Source organism: Heteronotia binoei, chromosome 15 (assembly GCF_032191835.1).
Source record: "Heteronotia binoei isolate CCM8104 ecotype False Entrance Well chromosome 15, APGP_CSIRO_Hbin_v1, whole genome shotgun sequence".
In the NCBI taxonomy this organism is placed as follows: Eukaryota; Metazoa; Chordata; class Lepidosauria; order Squamata; family Gekkonidae; genus Heteronotia; species Heteronotia binoei.
The window spans coordinates 24155131-24167786 of record NC_083237.1 but is presented as its reverse complement, the minus strand read 5'-3'; the positions used below and the strand labels follow the sequence as shown (position 1 = coordinate 24167786).

General features: G+C 47.9%; 1 protein-coding gene across 11 annotated transcripts in view; it reads right to left on the bottom strand.

The window, feature by feature from the left end:
- LOC132584828 (myosin-10-like) overlaps positions 1–12656 on the bottom strand; it is a 70876-nt gene that overhangs the window by 18060 nt on the left and 40160 nt on the right. For all 11 annotated transcript variants that reach the window (XM_060256756.1, XM_060256759.1, XM_060256761.1 and 8 more), the window contains 11 exons: positions 12425–12562; positions 11679–11802; positions 11233–11404; positions 7881–8093; positions 7587–7731; positions 6538–6744; positions 5140–5244; positions 4713–4865; positions 2965–3213; positions 1338–1550; positions 360–572 (listed from right to left, as the gene is read on the bottom strand). In XM_060256756.1, coding sequence (XP_060112739.1) covers positions 360–572; positions 1338–1550; positions 2965–3213; positions 4713–4865; positions 5140–5244; positions 6538–6744; positions 7587–7731; positions 7881–8093; positions 11233–11404; positions 11679–11802; positions 12425–12562 — 1932 coding nt within the window. The remainder of the gene's footprint in view (positions 1–359; positions 573–1337; positions 1551–2964; positions 3214–4712; positions 4866–5139; positions 5245–6537; positions 6745–7586; positions 7732–7880; positions 8094–11232; positions 11405–11678; positions 11803–12424; positions 12563–12656) is intronic.

Sequence of the window (12656 nt, the reverse complement as noted above, 5' to 3'; positions counted from 1 at the left end):
GACTCTCCACCTACTCAGAGGAAGACAGTTACTTAGCAGCTCCAACCTGCAAGCCAGCCAGATTTCAAGTTAACTGTTTTGCAGCTCCAGCTGAGGGCTTCCCACACCACAGTTATACCTGTCCCACCTCTCCATGTGCTCAATCCCTTTTCCATCTCCCCCTTTAACCCAAATTGTGTGTTGCTGTTCTTTGCTCCATACATCCAGCCTCTGAGTTGCCCTGCCTTTTCTTTGTTCTTTCACCACCATAAAGTATTTAATCTCTCCCAGTAGCCAAACCTCTGGAATGCCCGGGGCTTTCATTCCCTAAACCCCCCTTGCTGCTTGGACCTGCCCAGTACTACCGACAGCCACCCCACCTGCTTGCTCAGCAACTTCTTCTTGTCATCATTGGCATCATCCCGGCTCTGCAGCTCCCTTTCGTGCTGGGCCTTCAGCGCCTGCATGTTGACTTCCAAGCGGAGCTTCCCATCTTCTGTGGCCTGAAGTTCATCTTCCAGCTCCTCCAGTTGGGCCCGCATTTCTTGCACTTGTTGCTCTAACGCCCGCTTGGACCGTTCCAGCTCATGCACCTGGTTTGGAGGACAAGAGTAAGAATCAATGAATGGTGACATTTTGTGTAGAGGAGAGTGGGAGTTGGCGGGGGGGTCAAGTGCGACCTGCTGGGTGGGAAACCTGGAAGGCTGGCTCCCCGTCAGGACATCCAAAAACCAGAATAACAGCCAAGACACACAAACTGGGAGCTATCCTAAAATCTTGCAAATCTGAGCATGTTAACAAAATGTGCAACTAAAACAAAAGAATCATCAAAACCATAGAACAGTTTCTAAAATGTATATTTGCTTATTGCCATCCCAGATTTTTAGATTCTTGGTTTTACTTACAGTCTGTGAGTTCTTAAAATCAGTTTCTGTCAGACCTCATGGAAATAGGAAAGGAAAGGTCCCCTGTGCAAGCACCAGTCATTTCTGACTCTGGGGTGACGTTGCTTTCATGTTTTCACAGCAGACCTTTTTATGGGGTGGTTTGCCATTGCCTTCCCTGGTCATTACACTTTCCCCCCAGCAAGCTGGGTACTCATTTTACCGACCTTGGAAGGATGGAAGGCTGAGTCAACCTCGAGCCGGCTACCTGAACCAGCTTCCGCTGGGATCGAACTCAGGTGGTGAGCAGAGGGTACTGACTGCAGTACTGCAGCTTTACCACTCTGCGCCACACGCCTCATGACCTTTCCAGAAAAGGAGAGGCTTTCTCGCTCTCTCAGAATCTTTTAGCTTTAAGCCCCCAGCTTTTCCACCCTTCCCTTCCAGCAAAGCCAGGTATGTGGGTGGCCTTACGTTCTTTCCAACGTCATCCTTTGAGCTGACCAGGTCATCCATCTCCGCCCGCAACTGCTTGTTCTGCCTCTCCAGTTCATCCCGCATCTCTTGTGCCTCCTCCAGGGCACGGCTCAGCGACAGCACCTTGGTCTCCTTCTCACGGGCATCCGCCTCAGCACGGTCCCTCTCCTCTGCATAGCGGGCAGAGATCAGCTTTTCCTCAGCCAGCATCTATCCGAACAACAGGTAAATATAAACTGTGCTGCTGCGCTGCAACTGACTTATAACAACCCTTATGGGTTTTATGCTTCTCAAGAAGAGCCGGGCAGAAGTGGTTTGCCACTGCCTTCCTTAGAACTCTCCTATTCAAGTACTGATCACGGTTGCCCCTGCTTAGCTTCCAAACTCTGAAAAGATCAGACTAGGCTGGGCTATTAGGGCTGCTAGAAAATCAGACAGAAACCAATAATGTAGAAGGAGACCAAAACTGTTCTTGAAAATATTTTTTGGGGCGGGAGGGAGAAGATATAACAAAAGGAGTTAATCCTAGACTTCCTAGATCAGAACTGCTGGACCACAATGGTTCCATTTTCAGACATTAGGAGAGACAGATCCACTACATGGAAAAGCACCTCTCTAACCAGAGGCAATTTGCAGGAAAAAGTATCTAAACAGATATGGGAAAAGGCTGTTTTTAGAGAAAATGGGAAAGCAGTTTTCTGAGTAGTTCTAATTAGAACTGTGCTATTTAACCAATTAATTGGTTAGATTAATTCAATGAGAAACAAGTTAGCACTCCTGATTAACCAGGAAGCAGTTCCCCCTGCAAAAAAAGAACGAGTACTAATAAAAACTGCAGATGACAGTGGCTCCCTTTTTTGCAGGGTATTTTTGTATCTTTTGTGTGTGTGTGTATCATGGTGACCTTTGGTGACTGACCCCTACTGGGGACATGGAGGATATTCAAGAGGTGGCTGAATAAAGCCTGCCCCTGTTCTTCCAACTACAGCTAGTCCAGGGAGGTCTGTTATCCAAGTACTTGCCAGAGTCGACCCTGCATAGCATCCTCTTAAGGTAGCCACTGACAGGGAATGTCTGTTTTGAGAACCCCCAGAAGAGAATGCCACTAAAGAGAAGCCTCTTGCCTTAAGTGTGTATGGCAAAAGTACACACCGTGAACATGAGTAACATGTTTTGCCTTTAGAACTATTGCTCTTCCCATCAAGTCACAATGGACTTATGTCAACCCTTCCAGGGCTTTGCAAGGCAAGAGATGAGCAGAGGTGGTGTCCACAGCAGCTCTCTGTATAAGCAACCCTGGACTTCCTTGGTCGTTTCTCATCCAAACACTTAATTTTGGCCAACCCTGTTTGGCTTCCAAGCTCTGATGAGTTTTACACTTGATGAACTGACTACAATTCAAATAACTGAAGTCACAGCCCTCATTTTGAGGGAACATCCACCTGAAGATGAAGGTCAGAGGCAGTTTCGGGAGTGGATTAAGGCAGGGAGAAACAAAAGCTTGCCAGATCAACTGCCCAAGCAGGGCATCAGTTTAGGAAGCATTTCTCTGAGCTGATAATGGGGAGAGGGGACAGCCATCTGAGCTTAGCGGACAGACCTGTCGGAGGGATGGAAGCCTCACCTGGTCAAATTTCTTCTGCTTCTTCTCAAGCGCAGACACCACCTGGCGCTGCTGGTCAAGGGCCACACTGACATCATCCAGTTCCTGCTGCAGCCGAGTCCGTCCTTTCTCCAGCTTGTCGCAGGCCTGGACCCGCTCCTCATAGCGCAGGCTGAGAGCCTCCAGCTCCTTGGCTGCCCGGCGGCGGGCTTCTTCTATAGACTCTGTGATTCCAGCATCCTCCTCCAGTTTCTTCTTGGTCTCCATCACCTGGGGAAATGAAGTGATATAAACATACGTGAACAAGAGCTCAGGATGCTTGAAAACTGGAAGGTTTTACCTCAAGCCAAAAATAAAAAAAATCCCAGCTCCTCTCACTGTGACCTTATGGTACTCTTTATTTCTTTGCTATGCTGACAAAGCAGGATTAGTTATTATATAAAAAGCCTCACCACCAGCGTGTTTATCCAGAGATCATTTTTGTTTTGTTTTCTTGTAATTTTTACAGTGTTGCCAGGAAAATCTCTGGCAGAAAGGGAGGCTGGCTACACCATCTCTCCACACAGAAAACAAACACAGAAAACATGGTTTTCATATTGCGCTCCAGCTAAAGCGTTGTCCATTTAAGGAACCTCCCTCCTTTCCAAGTTCAAGAAAGAAGCTGGAGAGAGAGGGACAGTAATGGAGGAAATTCCCTTTTTCCATGTTAGGAAAGGCAAAGTTGTCTGGCAGGACAGAACAGCTGAAGAGTAAAGCCCTGATGTAGTTTTCCCTTTGCTACTTGAATACGGCTCCAGACAAAAACCTAGCCAGGACTCCTCAATCCACCTTCCCTGATGGAGCCCCAGGGCATCTTTCAGCTCTTGCTCTACATTTCAAGACAGTCTGATACATATGCCCTGAAACCTTCATGCACACAAACACCAAACCAGCCCTGCAATACTCCACGGCACTGATAATCCCCTGAATTATTATAACTGAATCAAGAACATCAGAGTAATCAAAAACGCACATCTTGGTTTTAATTACTGTAAACTGTATGGCTGATTTTATTGTGTAATTTGTTTTTAATATTTTATATGGTTTAATTTGCTGTTGTTAGCTGCCCTGAGCCCGCCAGAGGAGGGCGGGATATAAATCTGATAAAATAAAAAATAATAAATAAATAAAATATAAGAGGAAGGACCATGGTCAGTGGTAGAATATCTGCTTAGCACATACAAGGTCCCAGATTCAAACACAGGCATCTCCAGTAAGGATCTGGTGATGTCTCAGGATGACGTTTGTCACCTTAAAGAGTTGCTGCCAGTCTAGACAACACAGACTTTGCTGTACCAAAACTCTGATTCCATATAAGGCGGGTTGATGTTCATGTTCAAGGGGAGGTCACGCATAGATACTTTTTGCAAGTGCAACCTTCCCTGAGCAAAGATCTGAACTGGGGTCTTCCTGCTCATCTCCCAGAATGGCAACCATCAGGAAACATTGGCTCTCTTCTACACTCTTTGCTATCATCTCCTCCATGTTTTCTTGCCAAGCCTTCTTTGAGTAGGTATATTTGCAGGGCCATGCAAAATCTCTACCAGATTGTTTCCAGACTGTAATGCACTGACAGGCAGATGTTTAATAAACATTAAACATCTGCCTGTCAGTACATTACAGTCTGCCTGTTTAATAAATCATTGCATACCAACTGAAATGAGGTGTTTTCGCCTCTCAGCTACTTTGGAGTTATTGCCCTGTTACCACACTGTTCTTTTGTCCCCCACCTGCTGTTGCAAGGCCTGGGTCTGGCGGGTGAAGCTGGCCTTCACGGCCTCCTCCTCCTCCAATTGCTCCAACAGAGCTGACTTTTCTTCCTCCAGCTGCCGGACCCGTGAGCTCAAGTTCAGCTTCTGCCGTGTCTCTTCCTGGAGCAGCTCCTGAGATTTGGTGGAGGGAAGAAAAAGAGTCAGAGACTAAGTTCTCTCAGCTCAGCCGAGAACAAAATCCTGAAATCCATTTGGTTCTCCCACTTCTACAGAGAGAAGAGGTACCAGGGGTTCTGAGCCACCTTTAACCTTCTAAAAGTCACCCAGAGATTATTATGTCTACACACAGTCCCCACAACTGAACTCCCTTGTCAACCATTAATGATCAAGCCCAGCTTTATAGTCCATGCAAAACACATCTCACCCTCATAAGTTTCTTATGTACCTGGGTATCTTGCAGGTGGGATTCTATGCTGGACAGGTCTTTGGCAAGTTTTATCGTCTTGGACTCGGCAGTTCCCAGGGTTCCAGAGACTGCATCGAGTTCACTCTGTTTCCAGAAGACAACAGCAGACAGACAAGAGAAAAGATTAAGTCCAAAATACATAATGGGAAACTCAAACTACCCAGCTGTCAAGTGGAAAGCCAGGGGATAAAACCCTGGGGTTTCGTTTTTTTAATGCTCCAAGAAAGTATTTGATTAAAAAACCTACAGCATTTCAAGAAACTGAACCTTTTCTTGTGTAAATAAGTGTTTTGTTTTGTTTTTAAATCTCACTCCTGTAAATCTAACACATATGCAGTAATTGGCTTCTCAGAACCAACACTGACATGCTTGTTTTAAAAGGGCCAGATCCAGTTTCCCAAGATCCAGCTTGGGTTCCCTGCAGTCTCTCCCCCAAGTCATTTTCCCACACTGAAACCTGGTTTCCCCCAGTGCTGTTATTTCCCCATTCTTACTGCTGCATGAAGAGTATTTTGTGTGTAGGCAGCAGCAAAAATGGGGAAGTAATTCCCTCCTCCCAGTGCCATTTGGGAGGGAAACTGGATCAAACTTCTTAAAGATGAGCATATCTAGTTTGACCTCAGAATGCACCAAAAAGGTAACTGGGCACAGCTCATGATAGCTTTTAGGAATGAGCCGTACCACTGCAGCCCCACTCCTCATAGTCCACCTGGGTGCCTCCTTGACAATTGACTCCCAGTCCACATTTCTCTACAGCCTCTCTATAGTCTTTGCTGCCACTCAGCCTTTCCCCCAACTGTCTTCAAATCTATGATCTCTGCAATAGACTCACCTACCTAATTAATATCTGCATAATCAACTCTAAACATAGAATTCAGTGCGTTGCCTTGGTGCAAATTCAGCCGGGGACATAAATATATATAGCTACATGCACAGCCTTAAATAAGGCTCGACAAAGAACACAGTGTGCATAATGAATAAAAAGGTAAACGTAGTCTCCTGCGCAAGCACAAAGATTACCGACCCATGGGGTGACGTCGCATCCGGACGTTTTTTTGGCAGACTTTTTATGAGGTAGTTTGCCACTGCCTTCCCCAGTCATCTACACTTTACCCCCAGCAAGCTGGGTACTCATTTTACCGACCTCGGAAGGATGGAAGGCTGAGTCAACCTTGAGCCAGCTACCTGAACCCAGCTTCTGCTGGGATCAAACTCAAGTCGTGAGCAGAGTTTGGACTGCAGTACTGCAGCTTCCCACTCTGTGCCACAGGGCTCCTAGGACATAGTGAATAGGGGAGGGAAAAAAGAGGACAGGAGAAGGAAATCTAAAAGATGGATGTGTGCTCTCTCTCTCTCTGCCTCTCAAGTCTCACGCACCTGCAGCTTCACCAGCCTGTCTGTGAGTTCAGCCTTGGCCCTCTCACTCTCGGCAGCCCTCAGCTGCAGCTCCTGGACTTGCCCCTCTAGTTTCTTGCGCCGTTGCTCAGACTCCAGTTTGGTCCCTTGTAGAAGTTTCAACTCCTTCTGCATCTCTGCATTCTCCCCTTCCAGAGCTTGCTTGGCCTTCTCCAGATTAGCTTTGAACTGAGAAACAAGGGGGATGAGGCAGAAATAAGAAACCATATGAGACCCACCTCTCAGATACATTTCCCTTGTTTGAATCGACCCCCCCTCCCTGCTCTGTATCACAGGCCTTTTAAATGTAGAGCGTTCCCTGCCTTAATTCCTTTCCCTCCTTCCATCACTGACTGGTTTTCACACCCACTGGCTCCCAGATAATTTCCCTCCTTCTAGCCTACCAGAGCTCACTTTCCCACCCTTCGTACAGTTGCCAACCTCCAGGTGGGGCCTGGAAATCTCCTGGAATCATGGCTGATGACAGATTACAGAGATCAGTTCCCCTGGCAAAAATGGCTGCTTTGGAGGGCGGACTCTAAGACATTCCATTACACCCAGATGAGGCCTTCCCTTCTCCAAACTCTGCCTTTTCCAAGGTCTACTCCAGGGGTCCTCAAACTGCGGCCCGCCGAGGACATTTATGCGGCCCGCTGGGTTATGGCAAAATCAGACTGGAAGTGACGTTCGACCTAAACTCACGTTAGCAACGCACACTTCCAGCACTGGGCTGAGGCGGCGGAGACAGAGTGTGAGGTGATACCAAGGTGAGGTGAGTTCCCAGGCCGGGGTGTGTGGTGTGGGGAAGGGAGAGAGATGCAGAAGACGGAGAACTGACGGCCCGCGGCCTTGTACAGTAACGGCAATCCAGCCCTCCAACAGTCTGAGGGACAGTGAACTGGCCCCCTATTTAAAAAGTTTGAGGACTCCTGGTCTACTCCAAAGCTCCAGGAATCTTCCAACTCAGAGCTGGCAACCCTAACCCTTCTTTGTTCCAACAACTGACTTGTTCCTGCTTCTCTTCAGCATACCCGCCGTGACTGCTCCAGCTGCTCTGACACCTCCTCAAGAGCAGTTGTGTGACGCTGGCGCATTTCCATCACTTGCGCTTCATGCGACTTGACTTCCTCCTCTATGGTCTTCTTTAGCTCGGTCACTTCCTGCTCCCGCTTTGACCTGCCATGGAAAGAGGCAAACGTGAAGTTGGCAAACAACAGAGATTGCTACAGATTGGCCATTTATGGGAGAGAGGAGGCCTGCAGTCTACAAAACAAGACTCAGGAACTACTGGGCCAAGGTAGCCACCGTGCATATCAGGCTTTTACCGTAGCTCTTGCTGTGCAGCGGTTGAGTCCAGGGTGTCCTCAAGTTCTGTCTTCAGTGCTTCCAGCTCCTCACCCAAGTCACGCCGCTGCTTCTCAGCCTTGGCGCGGGCTGCCTTCTCAGATTCCAAATCCTCCTGTAGTTCCGCTAACTGGGCCTGCAGCTCACGCAGTGACTTCAGCACAGCATTCTTCTGTGCTGATTCTTCTTCCACTCTGTCAGGCATGCAAGGAAAGAGCCAGGGTAAGTCAAGGGGAGGAGGAGAAGATAGAGGCACAATGTCCATGAGGTAAAGCACAACAACAAAAGATCCTTGACAGACCAGAGAGAAAGAGTATGTATCCTCTGTACTGAAGGGGGATAATTCTGACCCATAACATAAACTGCCATGTCTGCTTCCTGTGGAGCCCTGGAAATGGCAGCTTTGTGGTCATGTCGAGGGCCTAACCATACAATATGGTTTTTCATACTATGGGATTCCCCATTACAATCTATGGATGAGAAAGAAAGTAAGAAAGAAACTGATCTGAAATGCTGTAGTGTTGGAGAGGAGTTTTATGGATACTACGGTTGGCCAAAAAAGACAAATAAATGAGTTCTAGATCAAATCAAGCCCGAATGCTCCCTAGAAGCTAAAATAACTGAACTGAGGCTATAGTACTTTTGTCATACCACAAGAGGACCAAACGCACTGGAAAAGGCAGTCATGCTGGGAAATGCTGAAGGCAGTTGGAAAAGAGGAGGCCCCAACCTGAGATGGATTGGCTCAATAAAGGGAGACACAGCCTTCAGTCTGCAAGACCTGAGCAAAACTGTTAATGATAGGATCCAGGGCTTTTTTTGTAGCAGGAACTCCTCTGCATATTAGGCTACACCCCCCTGATATAGCCAATCCTCCTGGAGTTTACAGGGCCTACTGTAAGCTCTTGGAGGACTGGCTACATCAGGAGGGTGTGGCCTAATATGCAAAGGAGTTCCTGCTACCAAAAAAAGCCCTGGATAGGATGTTTTGGAAGTCACTGTAAGTTGGCATAACACACACACACACAACCATGCTTGGCAGACACATTCTGCTACTTTAGGTCTCCCAGGCATGCACAGCACAAGGAGAAGGTGTTCTAGGGTGGCCAGATCTGGAATGGGAAGTTGCTGGAGGTCTGGGGGTAGGCTGGGGAAGAGGACATTTGGGGAGGGGAGGATGTTCAACAGGGATGTGATATGCCATAAAAGTCCACGCTCTGAAGCTGCCAATTTCTCCAGGGGAACTGATCTCTGTACTCTGGGGATCAGTTGTTATTTAGGGAGAACTCCAGACCCCACTTTGATGTTGAGCTTGGGGCTCTTTAGCTTGGAGAAACGTCGACTGCGGGGTGACATGATAGAGGTTTACAAGATTATTCATGGGATAGAGAAGGTAGAGAGAGAAGTACTTTTCTCCCTTTCTCGCAATACAAGAACTCGTGGGCATTCAATGAAATTGCTGAGAAGTCAGGTTAAAACGGATAAAAGGAAGTACTTCTTCACCCAAAGGGTGATTAACATGTGGAATTCACTGCCACATGAGGTGACGGCGGCTACAAGCATAGCCAGCTTCAAGAGGGATTGGAGCAGAGGTCCATCAGTGGCTATTAGCCACAGTGTGTGTGTGTGTATGTGTGTGTGTATGTGTGTGTGTATATGTGTGTATACACACCCATATATTGGCTACTGTGTGACACAGAGTGTTGGACTGGATGGGCCATTGGCCTGATCCAACATGGCTTCTCTTATATTGGTAACCCTATGCTTAAGCCTCCCCCCACCCAGTCATTTTCCTGATCTGAAATGGACTCTGAGAGGAGGAGCTATTTGTCCTGTTGGGAAAACCTATGTGGACCCCATCTGTATGCATGGAGCCCTCACCAAGACAAACAGCGCCCCCCCCCCCCAGCCATTTCAAGTCAGGAAAATGCTATGGGGAGGGAGGCTTCAGCACCTTCTCCCTGCATGCTGAAGTCGCCATCAATATTCACTCTAAGCTGTGGATTCTTGTGAGCAGAAATTCTACTTGGTGAGATACTGGCATAATTCTGTGAACTACTGCCTAAATTAGTTTGCTTTGGGGTCATTTTTCCTGGGCTAAAACAAAAATGTGTGAGCTAAAAAACTGTGAGCTAGCTCACACTAACTTAGCTTAGAGGGAACAAAGGTCCCCATCCAAATCAAAAGCCTGTGCTCACCTGGGAGGCAGAGACTCCCAGAATGCCTCTGCTGACTCAGCCCAGGAGAAATGGATTGTGTGGTTAGGTCCTCAGTTGGAGGACCTCAGTCTGACTTTCTCCGTCTGACGTCATCTCCAAATTACATTTACCAGATTTTCCTGGGAGGCAGCCAAGAGACAGATCTAATTTCGGGCTGGAGAGCAGACATACCCCTCCGAGTTCCCAGAATGGCTCTTCTCTAGAGTTCAGCCAATAGCTGCATGGCCTGCACTCCCCTGACCCCCCAACCACAACATTCCGTTTCTTGAGTCATTCAACATCCTCAAAAGAATTCCTATGAATGGAAAGATGGTTGCTTATGCAGGAAACTATGGCAACCATCCCTTAGCAAGCCATTCAAATAAGTTAGCAGCAGAAAGTATAATTAGGTTTCGAGTTCCCAAGTCAGAATCTTGAAAAGAAAAAGCCAAAATTGGGAGGTTCTTGTGCAGGCCCAACACTTCCACACACACACACACACACCCACCCACTGTGGGCTGTTTTACAAGGCAAGAAGAAGAAAGCTCACAGCATTGGCCAGCATGTGTCTTCTTTATTTTCTGCATTTAGTAGCTGCTCCAGCTTTTAAAGCTTTCAAAGCAAATTATCAAAAAGCAAAAGCAAAAAGGGTGCATCAATGATGATGTGTTTTAATAGCCTCAGGTGGAAAAGATGACTGTTAAACCATTGAAGAACCCCTACCCCTCTTTGCTGCTCTGAAAGATGGAAGAACCCAGGAGAACCACACACACACACAAAAGTCAGCTCGGTTTACTGAGTCCAGGGCTTTTTTCATAGCAGTAACTCCTTTGCATATTAGGCCACACACCCCCTGATGTGGCCAAATATGCAAAGGAGTCCCTGACACTAAAAAAAAGCCCTGATTGAGTCTGCAAATCTTGAAGCAAGGAGATCTCTATAACAAACCTAACTACACAAGACACTGGATGCTCCCATCCCCTCCAATAGATCCAAAATGTCATACATGCATGCATTCACACAGAAATGTAAGAGACTGAAAAGACTTTTAGGGAAATAAAAATTTGCTCAGTTTCTTCCCTTTCCATGACCACACGCAAAGCTCCATGCAAGCAGGAGGGTCCAACATGCTTACCTGGCCAGGGCTGCCTGCAGCTCGGCCTCCTTCCTTGCCAGGGCTTGGCGGAGCTCTTCCAGCTGTTGTTGAAGCTCCACTACTTGCTCCTGCAGGTCACCTGCCTCCCCATCCAGCTTGCGCTTCAGCTTCTCCAACTCCTGGCGCCCCTTCTCTTCCTTCTTTAGCCGATCTGGAGGTGGAAATAATAGGAGAGTTGGGTTAGAAAACCCAGAACTCCTTCAGAGAGGGGCTCTTCAGGAATCCTCAGCCTCCCACAGGACTGAGAAACAAAGGTGTGGGGAGAGAAGGGCATCACCTGCTTCCCACAACAGTAACATGCACCACTCCTTGCTATAAGCCAGCCTGCGGTTTCCACAAGGGAATGCCTGCCATCAGAACATCTCTTAGCAAAATCCAGGCAAGCACGCTCTCCTTGGTACACCTTGCCCCGTTCCCTGGCGCACCTTCCATGTCGGCTATGACTGCTTCGTATTTGTTGCGCAGTTTGGACAGGCTCTTCACCTTCTCCTCCTCTTCTGCCATGTGGCAGGTGAATTCTGAAAGACGTTCCTCCATCAGTTTCCTCTCCTGGGGGAGAAGCAAGGTGAGATTAAGAAGATGACGACGACATTGGATTTGTATCCCACCCTCCACTCTGAATCTGAGTGAATCTGAATCTCCTTAAATGCCTCCCCCCCCAACAACAGACACCCTGTGAGGTGGGTGTGGCTGAGAGAGCTCTCACAGAAGCTGCCCTTTCAAGGACAGCTCTGTGAGAGCTACGGCTGACCCAAGGACATTCCAGCAGTTGCAAGTGAAGGAATGGGGAATCAAACCTGGTTCTCCCAGAGAAGAGTCCGCACACTTAACCACTACACCAAACTGGCTCTCAGAAGCTACATTCTATTATTCTCCTGGGCCGATGTCTCACCTAGCCCAGCCCCTAAACACTCCCTTCAGCTCCTCATCTTCCTAAAAGAGTGTGGTTCTTTTTGGTTGCTGAAACTCCTTGCCCATCTGCCCAGCCACCGTGTTAGACCAGAACTCCCAAGTTGTATGCTTTAAGGGCAGGATGAAACCCAACCATTTCCAAGCTGGATGACCCTAGATCTTCCACCTGTGGAAGATGACCTGCACCACACAACGTGTGCATACAAACGCACCAATGTCTGTGTCAGGGGGAGGGGAAGCAGTTGGGTGTTACACTCACTTTGAGCAGCTTTGAGTTTTGGTCTTCCAGCACCAGCAAGTCCTCCTCCATTTTTTTCAGCTTAGCTTCTGTGCTGACTTTCTCCAGCTGCAGCTTCTGCCGGGCAGCTTCTTCTTCCTCCAACTGCTCCTCAAGGTCCTACACAGGTTCGTAGATGGGGGGGCGGGGAGAGATAGCAAGAGTACTGAGCAACCATCAGGCCTCAATGGGTGGGGGTTGTCTAGCCCCAAGA